The 25,783-nt window shown below is 59.5% G+C and overlaps 1 protein-coding gene across 9 annotated transcripts in view; it reads left to right on the forward strand.

Moving 5' to 3' along the window:
• COL16A1 (collagen type XVI alpha 1 chain) overlaps positions 1-25,783 on the forward strand; it is a 50,858-nt gene that overhangs the window by 18,895 nt on the left and 6,180 nt on the right. For 4 of the 9 annotated variants that reach the window (XM_058303999.2, XM_023592538.3, XM_004471316.5 and 1 more), the window contains 35 exons: positions 562-597; positions 704-811; positions 1,136-1,258; positions 1,348-1,401; positions 1,616-1,657; positions 2,002-2,037; positions 2,123-2,176; positions 2,365-2,433; positions 4,178-4,231; positions 4,323-4,349; positions 5,064-5,123; positions 5,314-5,361; positions 5,493-5,546; positions 9,328-9,381; positions 9,638-9,670; positions 11,669-11,785; positions 11,877-11,918; positions 11,996-12,082; positions 12,742-12,786; positions 13,566-13,610; positions 15,290-15,343; positions 15,744-15,797; positions 16,338-16,391; positions 17,589-17,633; positions 17,750-17,803; positions 18,079-18,114; positions 18,460-18,522; positions 20,797-20,868; positions 21,038-21,091; positions 21,714-21,758; positions 21,989-22,033; positions 22,317-22,370; positions 22,755-22,808; positions 24,775-24,825; positions 25,168-25,257. In XM_058303999.2, coding sequence (XP_058159982.1) covers positions 562-597; positions 704-811; positions 1,136-1,258; positions 1,348-1,401; positions 1,616-1,657; positions 2,002-2,037; positions 2,123-2,176; positions 2,365-2,433; positions 4,178-4,231; positions 4,323-4,349; positions 5,064-5,123; positions 5,314-5,361; positions 5,493-5,546; positions 9,328-9,381; positions 9,638-9,670; positions 11,669-11,785; positions 11,877-11,918; positions 11,996-12,082; positions 12,742-12,786; positions 13,566-13,610; positions 15,290-15,343; positions 15,744-15,797; positions 16,338-16,391; positions 17,589-17,633; positions 17,750-17,803; positions 18,079-18,114; positions 18,460-18,522; positions 20,797-20,868; positions 21,038-21,091; positions 21,714-21,758; positions 21,989-22,033; positions 22,317-22,370; positions 22,755-22,808; positions 24,775-24,825; positions 25,168-25,257 — 2,013 coding nt within the window. The remainder of the gene's footprint in view (positions 1-561; positions 598-703; positions 812-1,135; positions 1,259-1,347; positions 1,402-1,615; positions 1,658-2,001; positions 2,038-2,122; positions 2,177-2,364; positions 2,434-4,177; positions 4,232-4,322; positions 4,350-5,063; positions 5,124-5,313; positions 5,362-5,492; positions 5,547-9,327; positions 9,382-9,637; positions 9,671-11,668; positions 11,786-11,876; positions 11,919-11,995; positions 12,083-12,741; positions 12,787-13,565; positions 13,611-15,289; positions 15,344-15,743; positions 15,798-16,337; positions 16,392-17,588; positions 17,634-17,749; positions 17,804-18,078; positions 18,115-18,459; positions 18,523-20,796; positions 20,869-21,037; positions 21,092-21,713; positions 21,759-21,988; positions 22,034-22,316; positions 22,371-22,754; positions 22,809-24,774; positions 24,826-25,167; positions 25,258-25,783) is intronic. The other 5 variants (XM_058304000.2, XM_023592542.3, XM_071217579.1 and 2 more) reach the window with 2 other exon arrangements.

Here is a 25,783-nt window from a genome sequence, read left to right on the forward strand (position 1 = left end):
GACCTGGCTTCAAGTTCCAGCCTTGCCTTTTAGTAGCTCTTTGACATGAGCAGTTTACTTCTCTTCTTGGTGCCTCTGTTCCCTTTGCGTAATGTTGTTGTAAAGCTTACCAATGTTGTGCGTGAAGCCCTCGGCAGCACACGATAGGCATTCAGGAAGTAGCAGTTCCCACTGTGGTTATTATTATTATCATTGCTTTAATAAGAACAGGGAAGATGGATACAGTGCATGCTGTGGGCCCAGCACTGCCTCGCTCAGATTAGTTCACCTAATCCTCACCAGAGCCCTATGGAATAGAGCTCTGTACTATTTTTATCGTCCCCATTTGACAGATGAGAAAACTGAGGCAAGGAGAAGTTAAGTCACTTGTCCGGGTCACCAAGGCTGGACACTTGGCTGGAACCTCCTCTCCTAGCCGATGCTGCACTGCTTCCTTAGGCTGGAGAAGAGATTGTTGTCTGTTTGCTTGGCTGCTGTGTCTCCTGGGCGTAGCAGGGCTGGGCGCTTGCGGGAGGGGTGTCTGGTAAGAATGAATGGATATTGGAAATGCTTCGTCCTCAGGGCAAGGCTGGCGAGCGTGGACTGAAGGGGCAGAAGGTGAGAGAGCCTCAGTGGGCATGTGGGTGGGCGGTGCCCTGGCCCAGAGGTCAACCTGTCCCCAGCAGGGCCACCTCTGCCTTCACTGAACCCCACTCCTCTACAGGGTGACGCTGGGAATCCTGGAGACCCAGGAACACCGGGCACCATGGGGCAGCCCGGACTGTCAGGAGAGCCCGGGATCCGGGGTCCTGCGGGGCCAAAAGGAGAAAAGGTCAGTCAGTCAGGACACAGTTTGCAGCAAGAGCAAAAAGAAATCAGGAGGAGAGCTAATGAGGGCAAGGGCTGTGGGGTCAGGAGCCCAGGGGGGCTGTGAGCCCTGAAGGATGCCGGAATCATCACTGCTGCCCACTCACTGGGTAGATGCTCCTTGGCCATTTTCCAAGGCAGGGAGGAGAAGAGCTGGGAGTGCCAGGGGTCTGTCTTGATATCCCAGGCTGAGGCGGGGACAGAGCTCTCAGAGGACACAAAGCGCCCCTTTCCGATGCCTCCTCCTGGTTGGCCACCAGCCCCGGCTCACAGCGTCGTCTCCCACCAGGGCGACGGTTGCACTGCCTGCCCCAGCCTGCAGGGGGCGGTGGCCGGCATGGCGGAACTGCCAGGGAAGCCGGGCCCCAAAGGAGACCAGGGCCCCGAAGGCGTGGGCCGGCCTGGTAAACCTGTGAGTTCTGGACCCTCCCTGCCTGCCTTTGCCTTCTCCTGCCCTCCCTTGCCCTACGGGGACTCCACGGGCCGTCTTGTGCTTTTTAGGGCAAGCCTGGTCTCCCAGGAGTTCCAGGGCCCCCAGGACTGAAAGGGTCACAGGTATGTGCAGGGATGGGTGGCCTGGTCTGCAGGTATGAATGGTGAGGGTGGGGGTGGGGAGTTACATGGCAGCAGTGGACCTGGAGAGGGAAATGGAGGCCAGCCACAGCGTAGGGAGAGGGTGTCAGCGGAGCTTGGTGGGGAGAAGGGAAAGGAGGGCTGGGAAGGAGGGAGAAGGGCGCTCGAGCCAGGGTTTGTCTTTCTGTCTCTTCAGGGAGAGCCGGGGCCTCCAGGAATGGGAGCCCAGGGGTCCCAGGTGAGTCTCCAGCTTTACTCTTGCCCCTTTGCCTGACCTTCCCCCAACACTTCCAGGAGCCAGCTGTCCTCTCACCTCCGCCCAAAGCCCCTCGATCTCTGACTGCCCCCAGCAGCTTGTGGGCACAGCTCTGGGATGAGGGCTGGGGCTGCAGCCTGGACTGCCATTGCTTCCACCATTGCTCCGTCCCCCTGCCTCTCTGGCCCCCAGGGTCTCCTTGGCGGGCTCTCCTGACTTGGGGGTGACAGACAGCCCACCCCAGAGCAGGTCAGCCAGCGGGGCAGGGCCCGTGAGACGGATTGGCTCGGGCCTGCTGTGCCCACTCTGCCCTTTCTGCCTTGCAGGGGGAGCCGGGAGCCCAGGGTTTGCCTGGCATTCAGGTATGTCTGCCTTGGGCCTAGAGGTGACTGGCAGGGGAGGGGCCTCTCCAGGATGAGGGAGAGCTGACTGTGCTTCTATCTGCAGGGACTTCCGGGACCTCGCGGACCACCCGGCCCCACTGGAGAGAAGGGTGCCAAGGTGAGCCTCTGCTTCCTGCAGCTTTGGGCCTGCAGTGCCTCGGAGCGCCCTGGTGGTGGGTGCTGGGGAGGTGGGAGCTGAATGCTGCCTGCCCGAGGGCTGCCCGAGACCTGTCTGATGCTTCCCCTGCACTGCACTGCGGCTGGCTTCAAATTCTGCCCCTGGAACCTTGTGCCCCTCCTCCACAGGGATCTCCAGGACTGAAAGGAGCCATGGGCCCTGGGGGACCTCCTGGTGCCAGTGTCGCTGGGCCTCCGGTAAGGGTCCTCTCTGGGCTCCCAGCTCCTTGTGGGTGGGAAGGCGTAGAGTATTGGCCAACCCTGACTGTCCCAGGAGCGGGGGAGATGGGAGGAGGACGGCCTCAGCCCCGCCCGGCCTCAGCCCTGCCCGACCTCAGAGGACGGACATACCACACCGTGGTGGCGAGGCGATCACCACCGTGAGCCGAGACTGGGCTGAGGCCCTGCGCCAAGCCCTAAACAGCAGTTCCCTGCCATCCTCACAGCAGCCCTGCAGGGACGTGCTATTCTTGTTCCCATTTCATAGACCCCAGAGAGTCTCTCTGACTTGAAGTTGATACGTTCATACCCGCCCCCCCTTCAAACCTTGGAGTAGAGATCATCTAGCCCACTGCTTCCCAACAGAACTTTCTACAGTGATGGAAAGTTTATTTTGTACTGTCCAAGATGGAAGCCACTAGCCACCTGTGGCTGCTGAGCACAGAAAATGTGACTAGTGCAACTGAAGAACTGAATTTTTAATTTCCTTTCATTTAACTCAAATTTAAAGAGCCACGTGTGGCTATTGGCGATCACATTGGGCAGCACAGACGTAGACCAGCAACTTGCAACCTTTGTCACCTCAAAGACCTCCCCTTACCACTGTCTCTGCCTGAGGATTCCCATGTTTTAGAAGACTGTCTATTGACCATTTTGCATAAGGCGATAGTGAATGCATTTCCTCACTTTTGTTCATCGAAGTGTATGACAGTCAGTTTCTATTCCACAGAGACCCCCTAGAATTTAACAAGATGATATCCTTCTAGTCTAAATCAGGGAAATGAAACCCCTCAGCCAGCCTAGACCTGCCGGGTCACGGGCAGGTGTCGCGTTTTCTTAGTGGTGTTGAGAATAGCACAGTGAACCATATTCTTTTCTAACCGTGTGGCTCCCTGGAGACACCCCAGTTCCAGTCTGGGCTCACTGATGGGTTTCCCCCAAGGGTGCCCCACAGAGCTGAACATGTCAGGATCCTGCCTGCCCTGCGAGTCCGGGGAAAAGGCAGAGACGATTCTGGAGCCTCAGAAGCTCTGAGTCCCACGGGCCAAGGTCGAGTGCCACATGGGAAGGCGGCTGGCAGGGCTCCTCTCTGCCGCCAGGCTGCCCTCTCCAGGCTGAGCAGATTCCACGCCTTTGCTCAAACTGCTCGCTTTCCAGACCTCCTCTCCTCAAGCTGAATCTGCCCCAGGAAGCCTCCCAGTCCCTGCGCCACGCACGAGTCGTGTGGTCTTAGGCAGGTGGCAGCGAGTCTCCAGTTCCTTGTCGGTAAAATGGGGAGTGAAATTCCCAGTTAAGCCACCTTGTGACAGAGAATATGTGCCAGGTGGCTGCTGAAGGCAGGAGAGCAGGGACTTGGGAACTGAACAGACCTGGGTGCAGTTGTGCTATTGGGCCTGTTCTGGCATTTCTCAGGCCTCAGTTTCCTCACGAGTGGAATGGAACGATACCACCCCAGCGGGGCGGGAGTGGGGCTTCCACCGTGTTCTCTGAAGGGCTTGGCCAGGGCCCGGCACCCGGAAGCCACTAAGGAAATCTCCTTCCTCCTTCCGTCCCCTCCTCAGGTCTGTGCCTCTGTCCCCTCCTCTTGAACACGGGCACTGGGCTGAGGGCTCCAGTGGTGCCTGGTGCTGCTTCTGTGTGTCCTGCTGCCCTTCTCTGTGGGCAGCCCAGATGGCGGGCTGCTGTCTGCCTCGTCCACTGACCCTGGGCTCTCTCCCTTCAGGGCCGTGATGGGCAGCAAGGACAGACCGGGCTTCCAGGAGCCAGAGGGGTGACGGTGAGTGCCGGGCCTCGGGGCAGCAGGACGCTACTGCTGGCCCTGCCGTAGCACCCCTATCCACTCACCTCCCTGCATTTCCTCCCTGCAGGGTGAAAAGGGATCACGGGGAGAGAAGGTGAGTTCCAAGGACCGTGACCAATACTCTGGGAGTTAGCAGCCCCCACCTCCCCCACCAGGGGACCGTAGGCTGGGGGGCACGCACACGGCAGCAGCCCCAGACTGGGGCACGGAAGCTGGAGGGCCATCCTGGCCTCTTTATTGCCCCCCGGTTCCTGATTCTAGGGACTAGGGGCCCCACACCCCTCCACTGCCCCTGTAACTGGCCCACAGCCATCCAGAGAGCTCCAGGCAGCCTTGGGGAGCTGTCCCACTGGGCAGGAGCCCAAGGGCAGGAGCCCAAGGGCAGGAGCAGGAACTGAGGAAGGAGGGCAGAGACGGGAGGGGCAGGGTGCGGGGCACGGAAGCATCTGGGGCCCAGGGAAGGGGGTCTGCGGCAGGGTGGAGCCCTGACTGCATTGGAGGCCAGAGACCCTGTGCAGCAGCAGATGGTGACAGGACTGGAACCGATGGGAACAGCAGTAGCTGTTGCCTGTCGCCTGCTTACCACGGGCAGGAGCTCTGTACCCATCCATCCATTTCATCCTCGCGGCAGGCCACGCATTTGGCCTGGTGAGGGAGGTTAAGCAGGTTGCCCCAGGGAGAAATCGTGAAGGGCAGCTCCTGGATCAAGGAGCCTCTCCATCTCTGGAGCCGGCGCCGCCTCCCAGATGTTGGTTTCCAGAGGGGCCCCCGCCTTGCCCACCTCTCTCAAAGGCACTTGTCTTTTCAGGGTGAACCGGGGGAGTGCTCCTGCCCCTCTCGAGGAGACCCCATCTTCTCTGGCATGCCGGTAAGTGGTGCTGAGAGCCCCCTCCCCCCCAGCCCGGGGGAGAGGCCCGGCTTCCCGCCTCGTGCCCACTGCGCCAAGGGCCCTGCAGGGCTTCGCGCCGCAGCCAGCCGCCTCCCCACGCAGCCCTGCGCTTGGTGTGGACGTTGCCTATAACCTCTCCCCTTCTTTTGCGACCCCCACTCCCACCCAGGGTGCTCCCGGACTTTGGATGGGCAGCTCCTGGCAGCCGGGCCCGCAGGTGTGTGTCGCTTGTCTCCTCTGTCTGTCCTCTGTCCACCAGCGCCCCGCGGCTTGCCCACCCGAACGCGCCTGACCCCAGCAACGGGGCAGAGCGCTCTTCTGGGTCTGATTCTTCTTTCTCTCCCTTAGGGTCCTCCAGGTGTTCCCGGACCACCAGGGCCCCCTGGAATGCCTGGGCTGCAGGTAAAGGGGGAGAAGAGAATAAGGGGTTTGGGAGTCAGGGAGGTGGGGTCAAGCAGCCAGGATGTCAGGGTGGCCCCTCCATGCTGGGCCCCAAATATGCTGCTCCCTGCCCAATTATAGGTGTGGGACATCTCTGTGCTCCTGCTCCCCAGGGGGACATGGAGGGCCCCCTGATCCCTAGGGCAGGCCCGGGGGCCTTTTTCGAGGAATGCTCTGTTGTGTGCTCACTGAGGTACCCCACTGATGGATGCCAAGTCCAGGCCTTGACCAACTGTTGGGGACCCCGAATCTGTGCCAAATAAAAATCCCTGCAGTGACACCGAGCTTTATAGACATGGAGCAGTGTTCAGCAGTCATTTGTGCAACAAATGTTTTTGCACATCGGTTATTTTCCAGACACAGTTCAGGTGCTGGGGATGTAGCAGTGGACAAAACAAACAAAAATCCCACCCTCTTGGAGCCTGCATTCTAGTAGGAAACAGACAATACACAAGATTAATAAATATATATGTTAGAAGGTGATGTATACTAAGAAGAAAGATAAAGCAGAGAACGGGGCTAGAAACTAGAGGGAGGCTGGAAAGATGATGTTTGAGAAAAGTCCTGAAAAGAAGGTAACATTTAAGTCAAGATTGAAAGGAAATGAGGAGTGAGCCTGTGCATATCTGGAAGGAGAGCATTCCTGGCAGGGAAAACAGCACGTGCAAAGGCCAGGGGTGGGACTGGGCCTGATGTGTTTGGGAAATAACAAGGAGGCCAGAGATAGTGAAGGCATGGTAGCAGGAGTTGAGATGAGTGTGGCTTTGCAATTACAGCCTGGATTCCAGGACTGGGCAGCCTGAATTTGAACCTTGGTTCTGCCATGTGCTATCTGTGTGATGTTGGGCAAGTTGCTTAACCTCTCTGTGTCTCAATCCCTTTATCTGGTCAATGGAGATAATTACAGGACCCAATCAGGGCTTTTGAGAGCATTAAACGAGTTAGTACATGGGAAGGGCACAGAACCTCGCCTGGCACATGGTTCGAAAGCGTCGGTCGACATTACTATGGTGACTGCTCTCATTGTTTTCCACCCACTCTTTTGTTCACCTGAGCCTTCCATCAACCCCATTAAGGAGGTAGAAGTATACCTAACACACAGCTGGCAGGTTGAGGCTCTAAGAGGTGAAGTAGCTCATCTGAGGTCATCTGGTTCAGAAGAAGCAGTGCTGGACTGGGGTTTCCCAGGGCAGAGCACTTCCTGCTCTCCTGCTGCCTTCCCAGACAGGTCCCCAGTGATTTCCATACCAGGCCACATTTTCCAGAGGATCTGGGAGGCACAGACAGCAGCTTAGGGTGTCTGGCTCTCAGCTCCTGGAAGGATAACTCTCACCTGAAGAGGGGGCAAGGAAGCAGAGCAGAATGCTGTGGAAGCTTCTCACAAACCATCTCCCCTGCCCAGAAGATCTGATATATCCTCCCACCCCCCTTTGCCGCCAGACACACCCCTCCCAGGATCTTCCCTGGTGAGCCACCACTGCCGATGGGAGTCTGTGTCGGGTCCCACTTCCCTCTGCCTCTTGGGGGCCTGTAGTTCCCCATGGGCCAGCCCCACATTTGCGGAGAGGCCCCAAGCTCCTTGCTGCACTGCAGGAAGCAGGGCTCTGTCTGCAGGGGGCTTGCGATTTGCTTGGGGAAGTGGGAGGCAGTGTGTGAGTCATTTCAAAGTGCCCTGTTAGCGAGCCCAAGACGATAGTGGGTGAACCTGCCGAGGCCTGCGGGGGCAACGAGAAAGGAAAGGAAAGAGTGTGGTCCCAGGCACCAGAGCAGGCTGAGGCTGCCGCCCGCCGGCCGCTGCCCTGGGCCAGGCAGGGTGCAGGGCCTTCTCCCACAGACCCCCTCTGGGTAGGAACAGACTCAGGAATGGAGGGGCTACTTGCCCTAGGTCATGTGGTCCCAAACTCCTTATCTCGTTGAATCCTCACCCATTTCACAAAGGAGGAAACTGAATGGCATTATTCAGTCCAGAATAACTTCAGGAAGTTCAGAGACTTGGTCGTTGAGCCTCAGTTTAAACTCGGGGTTCGACTCCCGCGCCGGCATTCTCCACTTCTACAGTAGAACAGGTAGGATGTTTAGTTCTGGGAGGGCAGGAAAGAATCACAAAGTAGGGGGTCTGGACTAACTCGTGGGCAAGGGAGAGTGCAGAGGGGATGATAACGAGGGCATAATCATAATGGACACTTTCAAGGAGCTTGCCCGGGGCCAGGCACTATTCTGAGCACTGGATGCTTCTTTTATTAACCGAGCATTTATTCAATGAGTATCAACTCCTTTAGGAGGCAGAAGGATCAGGACTGGGAGACCGTGTGTGGGGGCCCAGGAGGGGCTGGGGTGGAGACTGACTCCAGGTCTGGCTGGGCCAGGGAAGGCGATGCCTTCTGTTGCTGGGAGCTACGACTTGAAGAGAGGCCAGATCTCAGCGCGGGCCAAGGAAATCCTGTGCAGGGAGAACGGGCAAGCAGTGGGGCGTTCCCTCAGAGTATCGTAGGCCTGCCTCCCCATGGCGGGCACTGGGGATTTAAAACTCAACACACGGGAAACGGACTTTGGCCCAGTGGTTAGGGCGTCCGTCTACCATATAGGAGGTCCGCGGTTCAAACCCCGGGCCTCCTTGACCCGTGTGGAGCTGGCCATGCGCAGTGCTGATGCGCGCAAGGAGTGCCGTGCCACGCAAGGGTGTCCCCCGCGTGGGGGAGCCCCACGCGCAAGGAGTGCGCCCGTGAGGAAAGCCGCCCAGCGTGAAAAGAAAGAGCAGCCTGCCCAGGAATGGCGCCGCCCACACTTCCCGTGCCGCTGACGACAACAGAAGCGGACAAAGAAACAAGACGCAGCAAATAGACACCAAGAACAGACAACCAGGGGAGGGGGGGAAATTAAATAAATAAATAAATCTTTAAAAAAAAAAAAAAAAAAAAAAACTCAACACACTCCCTCCTCCCTGGAGCACGGAGTATGCAGATGTGCACTGTGACTCGCCAGGAGGATGGGTGGCCGGCAGCGACCCCCTGTGTGCGTCCCAGGTGCCTGGCTCTGTACTAACTTGGCAGTCATGACCTCCTTTAAGCCTCAGGAGAAACTCTTCCGGTTTTACACTTAAGGAAACTGAGGCACAGAGAGTTGTTTTGTTTTTTAAAGTAAGCCCCAAAAGTTATACAGTTAGTCGGCATTTGTATCTAGATGGGTCTCCTGCCCAAACCCCGACCCACGGCGTGTGCCCGTGTGCTCTGTGGGACGCCGATCGAGGAATAATGGTGGAGGAGCGGTTAAGAGGGGTTGGGAGCCCGCAGGCTTCTCAGCTCTATGCCTTGCCTGTCCTGGAACTCTGGCGAGCTCCTTACCTCTCTGATTTCTTTGTTCTGTTTTTAAGATGGTGGTAACACCTAGCTCACCAAGATACAATGGTGATTAAATGAGAAAATAGAGGAAAAGTGCTTGGCACGGGAAGAAACAACAGTTATTCACTATATGGAAGAGCCTCTGCCCAATTTCTGTCCTTGCCCTGACCTGTGAGAACAAAACTCCCCACTGGACTGGCTCGGGGAGCAGGCCAGCCCTCTGGGCCTGCTTGGCTTCCCCTTCAAAGACTTTTGGGCTCAGAACAGATGCCGGCTTTGTGCCAGGTGGAGCTCTCCGCTCTGCAGGATGAGGGGTTGAGGCAGCGGGGATCACGGGAATGGCGAGGGGCACTCAGTGGGCTGGAGAGAGGCTCCTCCTCACTCGTGTCTCTCCTTGACTGCAGGGAGTGCCTGGAAACAACGGTTTGCCAGGGCAACCAGGGCGAACGGCAGAACTGGTAGGTAGAGGCCCAGGACGCCCTGCCTGGCCCCTCCCTGCTCTTCTCAGGCTGGGCTTGCCGGGCTGGCTCCTTTAGCTGTGGGGGCCCCTCTTCTTCCCCTCCTCCTGGGACTCTCCTCTCACCTCTTCCCCCCGGGGGCCCCTCTCCTCTACTTCCTTGTGGCTGGGAGGGGCCTGGATGCTGGTGCTTCCTAAGGTTGCACCTGATCCTGTCTCTGCCCACCTGCTTGAGCCCACACGTCTGTCTCTTGCAGGGATCCTTACCAATTGAACAGCAGCTCCTTAAGGTAAGAGGGTAAGAGAGAAGGGTGTAGGAGCTGGTGGGGGCTCTCCTACTAAGTGCTAAGCCATGTGGCGTTCACAGAGAGAACTGCAGAGAAAGCTGGCTGTTCTGGGGAAATGTGCATTCCAAGCTCCTCTCTAAGAGCCTAGCACGGTGCCTGGCTCATACCAGACCCTCAGTTCATATCTACTGAATAACTGCTAGAATGAATCCAGTGAAGACACCCACAAGGGGGATACTGTCAGTGAATTCCAACCCTGAAAGGTGCCATAGCAGCCTGCAGCGAGGCCCGTATGGCCTGGGACATGCCAGGGCAGATTGGGCAGCTTCCACAGCAGAGTGCAGGGGAGTGGAGTGAAGGCCGGGCAGGGCTTGGAATTTTAAGTCCTATGCTTGGACTGGACAGGGGCCTGGAAGAAGCCTTCGGCTGTTCTCCAGTCAATCCAGAAAGAATCCAGGGAGAAGATGGGATAGGAGAAGCAATTTTAGTGGTACAAAAAAGTGGTCTTGGGGCCCAGTGGGAGAGTCGGCCTGTGCTGGAGGCTGTAAACAGTGTCAAGACCAGACCAAAGGGCTTTTGCTTCGCCTCATCCTCCAAGGCGGGCAGGGGCGCCCTGGGCCCCTCCTTGCTCGCTCACCTCTAGAGTTAAGAGCACGGTGATTTCACCTGCTGTGACCTTTGTGTTGCTGGACTCTCCTCTCCTCCCAGCTCAACATCCTCGGGAGTCCCTCTCCCCTATCCTGACTAATCAGTAGCCTGGACATCCCATGACCTCGATGGGCCCTGGTCAAGGTAGATTATGGGCCTTGCCTTCCTGCCCCTGCTCTGGACAGCAGATGTCTCCAGAAGTGGCCTGAGCCCATGTTAGCCTCTGGCAGCAGCTACCCGTTGGGTCACCGTGGACTTGTGGCAACAAAATCCCCAGCTCTACTCCCTGGGCTTCTGTAAAGCCACTGGAGTCCTGCCCTTGGGCAGGTGATTGCTTGACTCCAAATGCAGGACCTGACATTTCTCCCCAAAGCATTTTACCCGCTCGCTTCTTAATGAAGTGTTCTGCAGAGTGCCCCAGACAGGAGCTGGGTGCACAATAGAGAAAGGGTCAGATGATGCCTGAGCCCTGCTGCCCAGGAGCTCCAGGGCCATGTGCATCTGTGGGCAGAGGAAGCCTCATCCCGACCAAGGCCAATCAGGCTTTCCCTCCTTAGACGAGTTAAGTGCCTCTTTGAGCACTGGCTTTCTCGTCTCCAGAATGTTTATAAGATAACCCGCCTGGCTGCGTCGTCAGGATGCCTGGTGTTATGGGTGCTGAGTAAATGACAGCCATTATCATTGGGCTTTGCAGTGAACAGGGAAGAGTAGAGTTGCAGGTCCTCCCTTGGGGCCCAGCCCGGCTCCCCGAGTCCTCTGAAATGGGCCAGGCTTTACTGCTTGGTTTTATTTTTCTGGGAAGAGGATGCATAGCTTCCATCAAAATCTCAGAGGGAGTCTGTGGCCCAAAGCAGGTCAGAACCCCTGCTTCCAGTAGGGAAGAGCCTCAGTGGGGTGCTGTGAGCATTGGGGTCTGCTCTGGGAGTGGGGCCAGGCCCCTGCGCTGTGAAGACCGGCTCCTCCTGCAGCGGTTTCCTTGCTCCCTGGGGCGGAGCTGGTGCGTGGAGCCAGCCTCTCCAGCCTAAATCCTCGCTGCTTGTCCTCGCGGTGGGCGCAGGTTGCAGGAACAGTCGGGACAGATGGTCCCTCTGTGGGCCCCTCCGCCTCCTCCCACACGCCTGTCTGGGAAAGGGGCTTTGGCTTGGCCCCACCAGAGCTTCTTCCTGGAGGAAACTCAAAGCCAATTGTCGGGACGGGGTCCCCTGAGGATCGAGCAAAGCTCCTGCAGGGCGGGGGCCGGGGAGAGAGAGGGCGTGGGCAGAGGACTGCCAAGCAGGGTGTCCCTGGCTCTGGGGTCTGTGTGGGCTTCCCCCATCCAGCCCACACCCACCGCCTTCCCCCCTCTCTCCTCAGAGCATCTGTGGGGACTGTGTCCAGGGGCAGACAGCCCACCCAGTGTCCATCGTCGAGAAAGGAGAGGAGGGGGACCAGGGCATTCCCGGCGTGCCGGGCCACGACAACTGCGTCCGGGTAGGCAGCTGGGCGCGGGGCAGCCCGGTGGGTGGCCGGGAGAGCTCCCTGGCCGGCCCTGTCTGACAGCGCCTCTCACTGCCCTCCACAGTGCTTCACAGAGCGGGAGCGCCCCAGAGCCGAGGAGGCCCGGGTGAGTGGCCTTCCCCCCGCTTTGCCCCCGCCCCGCGCCCCTGGTGCTCGCTCTCACCACCTCCATCCCCCCTCCAGGGAGACAACCACGAGGGAGATCCCGGCTGTGCTGGGAGCCCAGGCCTGCCCGGTCCTCCAGGACTGCCAGGCCAGAGAGGAGAAGAGGTAGGAGCCGGGACGCACCCTCATCGGCCTGGGCCCTGAGGATGCTGGTTCTCTCTGAAATCCTTCAGCGGCCCCCCCAGGCCTCACACTCTGCCGCTCTGCCCCCACCTGCTTCCCAGCACACTGGCCTCCTCACTGGCCCCCAATCCACACTCTGCCTCCCCAGGGCCCAGCTGTTTTCTCTGCCAGAACACTCATCGCCGTGGCTCGTTCCTTCCCTCCTTCAGCTCTTTGCTTGATGCCACCCCTCAGTCAGGCCTGCCCTGACCTCTTTAAAATCCGACCCCCACCCCAATCCCAGAACTGCCGGTCCCCTTCCCTGCATCACCCTCCTCATCATCTGACCTGCTGTATGCTCACTCGGGAACATTGGGTGGGTATCTACTGACCACCACCTGTGTGCCTGTCCCCCTCTCCCCCGAAGGTGAGCTCCACAAAGCAGGGGCTTTCATCTGTTTTATTTATTGCTGTGTCCAGAGCCTGGTACATAGTAGCTGCTTAAAAAGTGTTTGTTGAATGACTGACCCGAAGGAAAGGCCATTTTAACACCAGGGTCCTGTTCTGACACCAGCCGCCCTCCCGCTGACGCCGGCTGCGGGGAGCTGGGAGGAAGGTCCACCGAGACCTCTTCACCCCATTTCCCTTGGCTTCTTTTGCAGGGTCCGCCTGGTGTGAGGGGCTCCCCAGGTCCCCCAGGCCCAATTGTAAGTATCTGTGGTTCCCTGGCCTACTTGAGAAGCCCACAAAGGCGTTTTAACATCCAGACACCATTCTGCCACCTTGTCCCAGGAAGCTGGGCTGAGCAGAAAGAGGGACCTTCCTCCCTCCACCACCGACTCCCCTGGAACCGCCTGCTCCACCCTGTTGCCGTGCTCCTCCTAGCGGGCCCTGGGGTGGACCTTTGCCCCATCCTGTGGGTTTTCACCGTGGATCCAGGCTGCCGGGCTTCTGGCTCATGGCCTCAGCAGCCAGGAGACACGGGGCAGCCTGGCTAGACCTCCAGTCCCTGTGGGTGCCAGGGGCCGAGATGGGTTCTGCCCTCCGTTGCTCTGTAGGGCCATCTCTAGGGCAAGTCTGCAAAGGCCAGGCCAGGAGCCTGTCCCTGGAGTCCTCTGTGGCGTTGATAGGGCAGGAAGATAAAACTGAAAACGCTTTCTTTGGAGGGGAGAAATGGCTGCTGGGAGCTGCCTTAGGGCCCTTTTTATGGAGGGCAGAAGACCGAAAGAAACGGGTGTCCATTCCAGCAAGGACATCTGGTTAGTCTTGGGAAGAACTTTCTGACCTGAGCGCGGTTTTGCGGCTCTGCTGACGGCAGAACCCTTCCTCCGGGAGCCAAGAGGAGGAGCAGATGTCTTCTGGGCCAAGACTTCAACAGATCTCTTTTTTAGCTGCATCGAAAACCCCCTGTGACTCCCCCCCCAGCCCCCGACCACCCCGGGGTTACTGGGCTTGCGAGATGTGACCTGCCTGTTTCTCCCCCCAGGGCCCCCCAGGTTTTCCTGGTGCTGTTGGCTCCCCCGGATTGCCTGTAAGAACCTAACACTGCTCGGCCCCTCTCCCCCGCCGCCGGCCAGGTCTCTGTGGCTTTTGTCTGTCTCCCCCCTCATCGTGCCCTCCACCCTCCATGTTTTTTGTTGCCCCCTTCAGGCATGGTAGCTAACGACACAGTTTCCCCGAGGTCCCAGGCTCTGACTTCTTCCCATTTCCCCTCTCCCTCTTCCCCTGCTTTCTTTCCCTAACCTGCTCTCTTCTACCGGCTTTTCTCTCCTACCCACAACCCCACGTCATTCCCCACAAGTCCTCCTGAGCCACTTTACCTTTCATTTTAAGTGGGTATCTCCAGGGGCCTCTTTCTCCCTCCCTTTCTCACGTTTGCCTCCTGCTTCTTCCCCCTTTGGTGTTAACTGAAGATTTGCTGAAAGTAGTTCTTGGGGCTCAGCCAGGCACCTGGCACAGAGCCTGGCAGAGATGCCAAAGCTCTAGGGCTTCGCACTGCAGGCTGGCACAGGTTGGAGGCCCTGCTGCCTGGAGAGGCCGGCCAGAGGCCCCCCCTCCCCCCGCCCGGGATGTGAAGGCGGCCCTGCCTGCACCTTCCCACCATCCTAGAGGAAGCGCTCGGCTTCCTCCTCCTCTTCCCTTCCTCCTCCTTGGCTCCATTTCCAGTCTTCTCCAAGGCTGGGAACATGAGAGCAGCCATTTGGGGTTCTGGGTGGCGCCGGGCCCTGCCCTTCTCTGCCCAGCGCCTTGGCCTGCTCCTGCTGGGTGTTGTTAATTGTCGTTAATTGCTCTGCTTCCGTCGTCCGTCGTCACAGGTGTGTTTAAATCGCCCCATCCTCGCTGTTGCTGCCCCCGGGGTCGTGGGCACTAACCTCCTGTTTGTCGGATTCGTGTTCCCAGCGCCCGGCTCCTTCCGCCCACGCCTGGTGGTGGAGGCCCGGGGCGCCGGCCCGCCTTGTCGCAGTTCCATCTGTCCCCACACCCTCATCTCTGGCCGGACCGTGTCTGTTTCTGTTTGCTTGGGTGAAGGGGCCATCTGTCCGTCTAGCCATCTGTCTTGGGCTGTGGAGAGGTCTGGGCGCCGTCTCTCGAGGGACGAGGGAGAAGGGGCGGGCATGAGGCTCATCGTGGTGCGGGGAAGGCCAGGTGAGGCCTGAGGGGCAGGGCTCTGGCTGTGATTGAAATCGAGAGCCCCTTCCCCCCGACAGTGACAGGGACTGCTCTGGAGGGGGCCCCTCCCATGCTCTCTCCTTCAGCCCTAAAGGAAGGTGGTTTTTGATTTGGGGGGTGATTGGGTGTGTGTGTGGCTGGGACAGGTAAGTGTCAGGTATCTGGGGGTACAGCTTGATGGGGAGCATCCTCGGGGGCACCTGTCCTGCCTTTCATCTCAGGAAGGGCACAATTTGTCACCCTCTTAGGAGTACACCCCGACATCTACCACAGTAGGTCACACCAATGGGTCACCTCCTGAGAGGTGCCCTCTGAGAGTCAGCCCCTGGGGGCAGGCTCCCGAGAGGCACCCGTCTGTGGGCATTTACGCCTTGGACACCCTCCTGGGGCACACCCCGGACAGCCTCTTTGCCGGGGCCACTGGGGCCACCAGCGACCTCCGCTTGGCCTGGAGTGAAGCTCGGGGGCAGCCGGCCGGGGAGGGAGCCGGCTGGGAGGGACCGGCCTCCTCTGCAGGTTCTCAGGCCTTTTCTCTCCCAGGGTCTTCAAGGAGAGCGAGGCCTCAGGGGCCTGACAGGAGACAAGGGGGAGCCGGTAAGCAGAGGCTGGGGGGCTGGGGAGGCAGGGGAGACGGGGGCTCCTCTGCGTTCAGCCCTGCTTCTCTCTGTCTGGGCTCTTCACACCCCCTCCAGCTCTGAAGAGGCAGATCTCCTACCTGGGGGCTTTTCTCCTTCCCTCTTCCTGCAGCATTCAGCTGGACCCTTCCAGCCGCTCCTCCCTGGTCCCCCTCGTCCCACACTCTGGGCCCCCTCCTCTGGCTCAGCTCCCAGGGGGCTGCTGGTGGTGGTCATGGCCAAGGGAACCCGGCTTGGGGAAACGGCCCAGGCAGGGGCTGCACCTGCCGTAGGGCAGCTCCAGACTTTTGGGCTTTGGCCCAGGGAAGTGGGAACAGAAGTGCTGAGGGCTGCTCCATCCTGCCTCCCTTCCTTTACAGGGCCCTCCAGGACAACCTGGCTATCCAGGCGCCATGGGCCCCCCAGGACTGCCTGTGAGTACAAAGACCTTGGCCCTGGGGCCATGACAAGATAGGAGCAGGCTCGGGCATCCATCGGCAGGCACCCTTCAAGTCCACCTCCCAGCTCCCCAAGCAGTTCAGCCCAGGCCTTTGCCAGGCCATCCGTGCCACCCCCCACTGTGGGCCCCTGGGTGGTGTGGGTCAGCCCCGTCACTCTGCCTTTGGGTACCCTTCCAGTCATCGCACCCACAGGGCCTGACTCTCAAAGCACCCCAGATGCCTGGACACAGCCAGAATCAAAATCCGCCTCCACGGGGAGGTGGGAGAGTTGAGGAGACAGTGCTACCCTCACACAGGAGCCCGTGGGCGGGCATGTCCCCGCGGTCCACCTAGGGCTCTGGCGGCAGGTGGGCGGCCACTGGGAGCCGCCCCTCTCCTCCCCAGCCGTCTCCCTCTGTGCCATCTGCCTCTAAGTGCTGGCCTGTGAGCCAGCTGCAGTCTCCACCCCTCACATTAGCGCCGTGACGGGCAGGCCATGGGGCTAATTCTGCTCTCCCTTCGCTTGCTTGTCAGGGCATCAAGGGGGAGCGTGGCTACGTGGGGCCTGCGGGAGAGAAGGGAGAATCGGTGAGTCGCAGCTCAGCGCGGGGGCGGGAGGAAGGGCTTCAAACGGAGCGCTTCCCTGCCCTGCCGCCTCCGCTGCTGCCGCAGCCTGGAGGTTTTCCTAGCCGCCTGTGGAGGAGGAGACCGTGACCCCTGCTTCCCCTGCCCCCCTGAGTCGCTCCAGCTGCGTCTCAAGCAGTCGGCGCAGGCTGGTTGCCGCGGAGGCGGGAGCGGCCAGGAGCATCCCAGCGGGTTTCAGGGAGACAGGCTGGCCGGGGCTGTCGAGGGGCAGGGGGGCTGGGGGGCCAGCTGCCAGAGGACCGCCTCTCCTGCACAGGCAGGGGCGGCCCGGGAGGCCGCCAGGCGTGGGACTCTGGACCAAGCTCCACCGCGGCCTCCGTCCCTGGGCAAGTGGCTTTGCTGGTGATCCCCAGGGCCACCAGAGCTGGGGTTGTTACTGGATGAGGTGACTGAGGCTCCATGTGACTCAGCCAGGGTCCCGCGGCTGGCTGGCGGTGACGCCTGGACTTGGACCCCAGCCCATCTGGTGACAGACCTCACGAACCTCACATCCGGGGTCAGCCAAACTGGGAGCAGAGCTTTACTTTTCCTTCCTCACAAGTCTCTGTGAGGCCTCAGTGGGATTCAACAAACCATCGAGCATTTAGTAAAAAATGATCCTTCTCATGAGTCTGCTGGGGGCTGACCTGGGGATACCAGATACTAACAGGTGACTAAACAAAGACACATAAAACAGGAGGGACAAGATGGTGAAGGAAAATAGAGCCGGGGAAGGGAGGGTCAGGGGAGGCCTCCCTGAGGATGTGGCATTTGAGCTGAGACCTGAATGGCATTTGAGGGAAGGAGCCACGAGGCTGTACTCCTGAACACCTCCACAATTAACATTGGTGGAGACTGGGCACCTCGTTCAGCTGGCAGACGGGAGCCATGGAAGGTTTTTGAGCAAGAGAGTAACATCATCAGAGCTGTGCTTGAGGAAGAGAAGATGGCAGCCATTTGCTAGCTGGTTTGGAGTGAGCCAGGAGGTGGTGGGATCAGTTAGGAGCCTGGTTCGGTTGTTTGGGCAAGAGAGGGGAGGCTCTGCTGGCCTAGAGGGCCCCCCACCACACCCCCTGCCTCTGCTCTGTCCTCGGCTGTGGCACTGTCCCTTGCCCATTCCACCCATCTGTAGGGTCCAATTCTGCCCCTCTGTGTCCGCAGGGCCCACCAGGATCTGAAGGCCTCCCGGGTCCCACAGGCCCAGTGGTGAGTGCGTGTGTGGGCAGGGGAGGTGAGGACACAGGGGGCCCTGGCCCAGTCCTGCCCGGGGTCTGAGGGAAGGAAGATTGGGTACCAGCTGTGTTGTTCTGTGTGGGTGACAGGGTCCCCGAGGAGAGCGAGGACCCCAAGGAAACTCGGGTGAGAAGGGCGACCAGGTGAGTGGGCGTCGGCGGCCTGCCAGGCTGTCCTGACCACGGCGGATGGCTGGGGGAGGCTGGGGAGGGCAGGCGACCAGCTCGAGCCCCCTTGCTCTGGAGTTTTGACCCCCAACGCACGCCCAGCGTCTCACCTGCTGCCATCTTGGGCAGAGCTGCCTCCTGGCCCAGGCCCTGGGGCTCGGGACTGCCCTACTCTGTCGTTCCTTCCACCTGGGCCACCAGGCAGGACGGAGGGGGCAGCACAGCCAACTGTCCCTTGCTTCTTCCTGCAGGGATTTCAAGGCCAGCCAGGCTTTCCGGGCCCACCGGTAAGTGAAGACAGAGCCGGCTGTGTGTGATGTGGTCCCGTCGGGGAGGGGCAGGCCGGGCAGGCCGGGCTGGGGTGAGGACGAGCCTGGGGAGGGGCGGGAGGAGGGAGGATGGCCTGGGCGGCCAGGCCTGATTCCAGGAGCCGGGGCCTGGAGAGCAGGGCCTCCTGGGTGGGCCCCAGCCAGTGGCGGGGGGGGGGCCAGGCCGATTGCTCCGTGGTGGGTGCTTCTAAGAAATCAAAAAGTCTTGTGTTAACAACAGTGTAGCACAAAGAGGGGGAAGAAAGGAGAGGCGCTCCCCCTCCGGCCCCTCTCTCACTCCTGCCTGCTCCTTTATCCGTACAGGGTCCCTCTGGATTCCCTGGCAAAGCTGGAGCCCCTGGCCCGCCCGGTCCCCAAGCGGAGAAGGTGAGCAGAACCCCAGGCTGGTCAAAGCGCACTCATCTGAGCCACGCAGCCCCGGGCCCCCCTTCCCTAGCCCCTGGCCTCTGAGGGATGCAAAGACCTCCAGGGATGGGCTGCTGGCTACAGGGGCCAGGCAGACAAGCGGGAGGGGGCCGGTGCCAAGGACCCTGCCAGCCTCTGTGCAGCCCGTGTCCTGGTCTGTTGCGAGAGGGGGAAAGGCAGGGAGGGTGGGTGGGGAGGAGGCCGAGGGGCTAGTGAGGGGGAGAGCTAGGAGTTGAGGGAAGGAGGCGGCCTGTCCTAGACTGGAACCCCACATTGCAGCAGGAATTGTCCCGGGCATTGGCTGTCTGGGGACCGCAGGAGGAGTGAGCCTGGAGGGGGAATGGTCTCCCGGGCAGCCATGTGCATGTGTCCCCAAGGGCCCAGAGGGCAGCAAGTGGCCTGCGATTTGGAGATAAGGAAAGAAGGAGCAGACTCACTGCCCCTGGGACTGGCTTGATACTTTGGAGATGTAGTTCAGCTTTGGTTTCATGGCTGGTATCTCTGTCTCAACCTAACCTCTGGGTTCCTCAGAGTCAATGGTGGGGAGGGAGGGGGCCCCCCAGACTGATTTCTTGGGTTCGGGTTGGGGGTGGGGGACCATGGCCCAAAGGGAAGGACAGGAGGCCTGCAGTCAGGGGAGCCTCTTTGCTCTAAGCACACACAGCACAGCACTTCAGAGCTGGCAGGGCCTAGGTCGAAGGGCCCCCTTGGTTTAACATCTCATTTCCAGGTGAGGAAACTGAGGCCTGGCAGTAGGGGAGTGGGGCTCACTGTCAGTTAGCTGCAGAGCTCAGACTTTCCCTCCCAGCCCAGGGGAGCCCCATGACCTCTGCTGCCTCCACTGTGCCACCTCCCTTCCCTTCCCTGTGGGAGGGGCGTTCTCACCCGCTGACTGGAGCCCTCTGTGCTGCAGGAAGTGGCCTGCCTCTGTGTCTCAGGGCTGCCTGCTCTCCTTAGGCCGGTCATTGTGGAGGAGCCCAACATCTGGCCAACGGTTCTCTGCCCTGGTGCCCAGTGGGGGCTATTTCTTGGGGCTGTGCTGACCCCTCCTGGTGGCTGGTGGCATTGCAATGACTGTGTGTCCCGTTTCTCCTCCCCTGCCCTCCCCCACCAAGCTCCTTCCTGGGTTTTCTGGGTCTCAGGTCTCTATTCCCTTTCTCTTGGCTTCCCCATGTTCACTGTTCTGGAAAGGCGTCCTCTCCCCACTGGGGGACTGCAGCAGCCCTCTTCACTGGCCTGTCCCCCCATCTCCAGTCAACATTCTAGTCCACACTTCAGTTTTCATCACTCTCCTGCCTCGCCTTACCCCGAATAGCTCCCAGTGCCTGCTGAGAAGGTTTCAGACTTTATTCTGGAGCCCCTGAGTTCTTTCTTCACCCAGAAGCACAAGCGAAAGCCCAATCTCTAAAACAGCTTCAAGTGGCGATGCTCGGGCTAAGGCAAGGGGAGGGGTCCTGGAGCCCCAGCCGCCAGGCCCCTACCTGGTGCCCCCAGCACAGAGGTTTCCCTGGGAACCCCCAAGGCCTTGAGAAGTGCTATTTGAAGACCACTGGCCTGCTTACTACCGCTTAATAAAGGGCTTCCCAGTTGCCCCCCCCCTGCCTTTTACAGACTGCCCCCCCAACCGGATACTCTGGGGGACTGAGCATGGTACCACTTCCAAACCTTTATCCTTTCTCTGCATTCCCTCTGCCATGCCCCTTTCTCCTCCACTCGCCTAAATCCCAGTGATCCTTCAGGGTCTGGGGACACTTCTGTGACATTTTCCCTGGCCCCCAAGCAGAGCGAACTCTCCTCTTTGAACCCCCCCCTAGCCCTCATTCACATCCTTGGTGGTAGTGGGCCTGTGAACTCACCAGACCGTGAGCTCCTGTCAACAGAGGTCACCCTTTATTTGTCTTGGGGACATCAGCCTGCACACAGTGCTTGGCACATTGCTGGGACCGATGCCTTCGGTTTGGCACTGAGCACTGGCCATGCCAGCTCCTGGCTCAGCCCTGAAGAAGTCACTGGGCCAAATGGGCTCTGTCCCTCCCTGGTGGAGTGACGAGGGAAGGGGCACCTTTGCAGACGACGGTAGATCCTCTCAAGGAGGTTGTGGAAGCCGCCAGGGAGGCCAGGCCAGGTTGGGGGTAGAAGCCAGCTGTCCTGAAATCCTGTACTCACCGGTCTCTGGTCCAGGGCCTAGACCGCAGGGGGTGAGGCCCTGCCGACTGATGGGGGTCTGGTTTCCAGGGCAGCGAAGGGATTCGGGGCCCATCGGGCTTGCCTGGTCCCCCTGGGCCACCAGGACCTCCCGGGATTCAGGTGAGTGTTGGCCCCCTGAGCCTGGTGGGCTTGTGGGAGGGGTGTGCACACGCGTTCGTGCATGTGCACGTGTGCCTGTGGCAAGGGGGGGATGGGGAGAGGGCGATGGGGGGAGTAAAGGCTTCCCACCTCCGGGGCTCTAGCAGGAGGGCCTTTTTCCTGTTTGCAGGGCCCTGCGGGCCTGGACGGTCTGGACGGGAAGGACGGCAAGCCTGGCTTGAGGGTGAGGCGGCGGGCTGGGACGGCGCCTCCTTCCTTCTCCTTTCTCCTCCGGGAGCCAGAGTCAAGGGAAGCCTGGGGAAGGGAGCTGAAGCGTCCCCACCTCCACTGGGGGCACCCACACCTTCCCTTGGCCTGCCTTCCACTGCACCCCGACCCCCTGAGGGCAGCAGAGCCCCTTGGCTCCTGAATTCTCCGGTGGCCTAGCCTGGCTGGATGTGCTGGGCCTCAGCAAAGGCAGGACAGTGAAGGCGACTCATTTATATCTGCAAACTTAGGCAACTAGAGAAACTAGGCTGAGTGTCCGAAAGAATCAGCCTGCTCCCTGGGTCTGGTTTTGCTGAGGAATCCGAAAGGGACGGGGCCATGCCAAAGAGCAGAGCATCAAGTTCAACCTCCTCCTGCACTCAAAAGAAGGAAAACTAAGGCCCAGAGAGGAGCTGGGGTTTACCCAGGGTCCACAGGGGCTGAGCCAGTCTTGGATTCTTCCCCTTGCCCCATGTGACATCCCTCCATCCCAGGAGAGCTGGGGGAAGAGGGGCTGGAGAAGGCCGAAGACAGCAGTGGATGAGCTGGATGCAGGTTTGGCAAGACTTCTGTCTCAGTGCCCTGGTCTCTTTCCCTAGGGGGATCCCGGTCTTGCTGGCCCCCCTGGAATCATGGGACCCCCGGTAAGTTGAACTGCAGGAAGGAGCCGGGAGCTCTGTGGTCCCAAAGACTGAGCAAGCTGCAGGCTCTGCCTGGGTGGGTGGACAACCAAAATCTAGATCCTCTGTGGCCACCACGTTGTGACTTTGGGCTGGTTTGATTTGTTTAACCCGAGGAGGGAGGGATAGGAAGAGGCCTCTCTGGCTGGGGTGAGGGAGAGACAAGCAGGATGGCTTCCTGGTTTTTCTTCCAGGGCTTCAAAGGGAAAACAGGACATCCTGGCCTCCCAGGACCTAAGGTAAGGGCCTGGTGACTTCTGCCAGGCAGGTTTTCTCTGCTCTCCTGACACCTGCCTCAAGACATGGCAGCTTTGGCTGGGTGGAGGCACTGCCTGACCCCTGGACAAGGTGACAAGGCAGCATCCAAGCCACCAGTACCTGGCAGACTGGGACAGGGCTTCTCCACCTACTAGCCCGAGGGCGTCAGAGCCAGGGCAGGTGGCCAAGCCCCAGGGGGGTCGACTTGGGGTGGGGGTACCAAGTAGAGCTGCAGTGAGCACCAGCTGCCTCTCTCTCTTCCAGGGTGACTGTGGCAAACCAGGTCCCCCTGGCAGCAGTGGCCGACCTGGAGCAGAGGTAAGGCTCCTTGGGCCCTGCTGAGTCTGGGACGCAGTGGCTTCCTCCCACTCACTGGCAAAGCAGTTACCTCCCTTGGTCTTCTGAGGGAGGTTTTGTCTAACGTTGCTCGCCGTGAGCCTTCTCCCTCCTCTCAAGTGTTATAACTGGCCCCCTCCCTAGAGGCTGTCAAGTCCAACCTTGAAAGGCAGAGCCTGGCTTCCTTGGGTTGGGGGGCTCCACTTTCTTGATTCAACAATTCTCCTGGGTGGCACTGGTCCCTCAGGCTCTGGAGGGACAGAGCAGCGTTCCCGCCTGCTCTGCTCAGCCCTCTCCCACCTACCAGCCACGTGTGTGTGAGTCATCTGTTTTTGTCTTGTTTCTCCCTTTTTCTGGCTCCTACAGGGTGAGCCTGGTGCCATGGGACCCCAGGGAAGACCCGGTCCCCCCGGCCATCTTGTGAGTTGAACCGTTTTACCTCTGCCTCTATGAGGTTAGGACTCAGCTGGGGCGGGGCCTGGGGGGCAGGCTGGTGATGAAGGACCTGACCAAGGAGCTTCTGGCTCACCCAACCCGGTGGTTTCCAGGCCTCTCACCATGTTCTTGTTTCCTGGACACATTTGAGTTTACCTGTCAATCAAAAGTCTTTATCGAGCACCTGCCCCATAGCAGGCGTGGTCCAGGCCCTGGGGCAGAGCAGTGGACCAGACAGATGAGGTTCCTGATGTCCCTGAGCCTTCAAGCAGGCACAACGAGCAAATAAATAAATGTGAAAAGCATCAGTTAAGGATGTGAGGCTACAGGGAGGCAGTGGGGAGGAGAAGTGACATTTGAGCAGAGGCCTGATGACAAGGAGCTTGCTACAGGACAGAGCAGGTGGGCGTGGCTGGAGCACAGTGTGGAGGGCACTCGGGGAAGAGGGCAGGTGGGCTTGGAGGGCCCCGGAGATCTGGTCACGAGTTTGAGAGAGGGGGCACAAGTGGAAGCGGGGCTACCGACCAGGGGCTTTCTCAGCAGTGGGGGGTGGCTGTAGAAGAGAGGGGACACATGGACAGACTCGGGGTGTGTTTGGAGGTAGAGGACTTGCTGACGACCGGGATGGGGGGCTGTGGGAGGTGGGAAGAGAGGGATGAAGGGCAACTCCTGAGTTTGGCTTGAGCCACTGGGTAGGTGGGTGGTGTCCTTTACTGAAATGGGGTGACTTGGAGAAGACATTTACTAAGCAATAATGCATTTCACCATCTCCTTTGCTCATCAGTAACACAGAAGACTGCCAACCAGCGCCTTTGATCTGTAGGGCCGTGCAGAGCTGATGGGGTTCCAGCTAAAAGCAAAGCCACAGATGGTGTAGTGCAGCCCTATTGTAGCTGGCTGGGAAATTTCCAGGAGGCTTTTTGAGATGTTAAAGTAGTTCATGACTAAAAAAAAGAAACTTTCAGATCCCCATCACTATTTTTATGAATCTCAAGAGGTTCCGAGGTCCTTGAATAGAAACCCCAGATCTAGTCCAGTCCCCTCACGTTACAGACAACGAAAGGAAATGAGTGTCTAGGGGCACACGCTCTGCACTGGGTCCTTACTGGAGACTTCCAGGGAGCAGGGGACAAGGGGCCTCCTCTCCCTTCTGTGTGGCCAGCCCAGCCCCCCTGCTGTGGGCCACAGTGCTGGACAGTTTTGCCCCAGGACTTGAGATGATAGAACAGTGTCCGTGGACTCTGGAACTTTCGGTCTGAGGGTGTGGGGGGTAATGCTTTGGAGGGAACTGAGTGACTTGGGGTGCACAGAAGGTGTCACCTCTGACCGGGACGGGCACATCTGAGCTGTGTCTCAAAGGCCAGGATGTGGCCACCAGAGGTGAGGGAGACGTTTCAGAACAGCCCCCCCTTCCCCACCGGGCAGGGATGGAGTCTTCCCCGGGGGTTTTGGCAAGTAACTGGGAGTCTCCATGCACTTAAGTGTTAGGGGAGCAGCAGGGTGCCAGCCACGGATTTTATCCATGTGGACGTTGGGGTTGGGGCTGAGCCCCTTCCCCTCACAGTCCTGCTTCTCAGACCCCCGGCTCCTGGTCTTCACTCCCCCACAGAGCAGGGAGAAGGTGGAGCGGCCTTCCGAGAAGCCTCAGGAGACAGCCAGGCCCACGATGTAGCTCTCTCAGGCCGCAGCCCTCTGCACTTGGCCTCTCAGATCATGCCCTCAGGGAGCCCTGGACACCCCTCTGGGCATGGGGTAGGAGTGAGGGGCCTCGTTGGACCCCTGGTATAGATCTTCTGGCAAAAGCTCAAGTGCAGGACCAGAAGGGAAGAAAAGGTTTAAGGACAAATGGAGCTGCTGGGCTCGCCGGCTTCCTCCCGGCCAGCCCCTCTCTCCCTCCCCGGGGCCTTGTTCCTGGAGCCTCTTGCCCTCCCGCTGACTCATCTCTCTTTAGGGGCCACCAGGGCCTCCAGGCCAGCCAGGTCCAGCTGGGATCTCTGCAGTGGTGAGTGACAGGCTCCCCTCACCCCACTTTCCCAGGGGCTTTGCCCGGTTCTGCTGCGGGCTCCTTTCAGAGGGGAGGGAGATGGGTTTGTCCCCAGCCCCTCTTCCTCCCTGGTATCAGCCTCTCCTTCCTCCAAAGATCGCCCCGACCACCACAGAGCAAAGACCTTCGGAGAGGGCTGGGGGCCGTCCCAGGGCCCCCCTGCAAGTTCATGCAGCACCGCCTCTCCCTGTGGGTTCTGGGAGGTGGGACATGGTCCCTGGCACATGATGGGGTGTGTGCCTCTAGCTATGTGGGGGTCTGCCCCACTGCCTCGCCTCTCCTCTCCCCATCCCCCTCTAGGGACTGAAAGGAGACAAGGGAGCCACTGGAGAAAGAGGCCTGGGAGGCCTTCCAGGCCAGCCTGGCCCACCTGGACACCCTGGTCCCCCGGTAAGGCCCCCTATTCCATGGCTCAACCCCCTAGGGAAAGGGTCACTTGGCTTTACCACTTGAGCTCAGGGCTATAGATCTGGCATCTCCAGAGAGGGAGAAGCTGCTAGCATGGCGAGATGGCAGGCTGGAGCTTGTGCCTGAGGATCACATCATATTTGGAAGAAAAGACAAGCCCTGCAAGTCAGTACTGTGCCATCTGCACACAAGGTCACTGCCTCTGATGACAGACCAACCCCAGCCTTAAGCAGATCCCTCAACTAGGGGTTGGACAGAAGAGACTTGGTCCCTGTTCTGCCCCTGCCCTCTCCCCAAGGGAGCTTGTTGGTAACCACGGGAAATCTTTGTAAATGTCAGGAACAAGCCACTGCATTACTGTTGCTGTAGCTTTCTCAGCTCCCCAGAAACCACTCCTTGATCTTAGATGATACTTAATATTAGGAGCTTCAATATATTGGTCAGTGGCCACGTACTGGATGGCAAACTAAGTGCTTGATGTGCATTGCACCATTTAACCTCTACTGCA

The sequence above is a fragment of the Dasypus novemcinctus genome, chromosome 9 (genome assembly GCF_030445035.2).
Source record: "Dasypus novemcinctus isolate mDasNov1 chromosome 9, mDasNov1.1.hap2, whole genome shotgun sequence".
Classification (NCBI taxonomy): domain Eukaryota; kingdom Metazoa; phylum Chordata; class Mammalia; order Cingulata; family Dasypodidae; genus Dasypus; species Dasypus novemcinctus.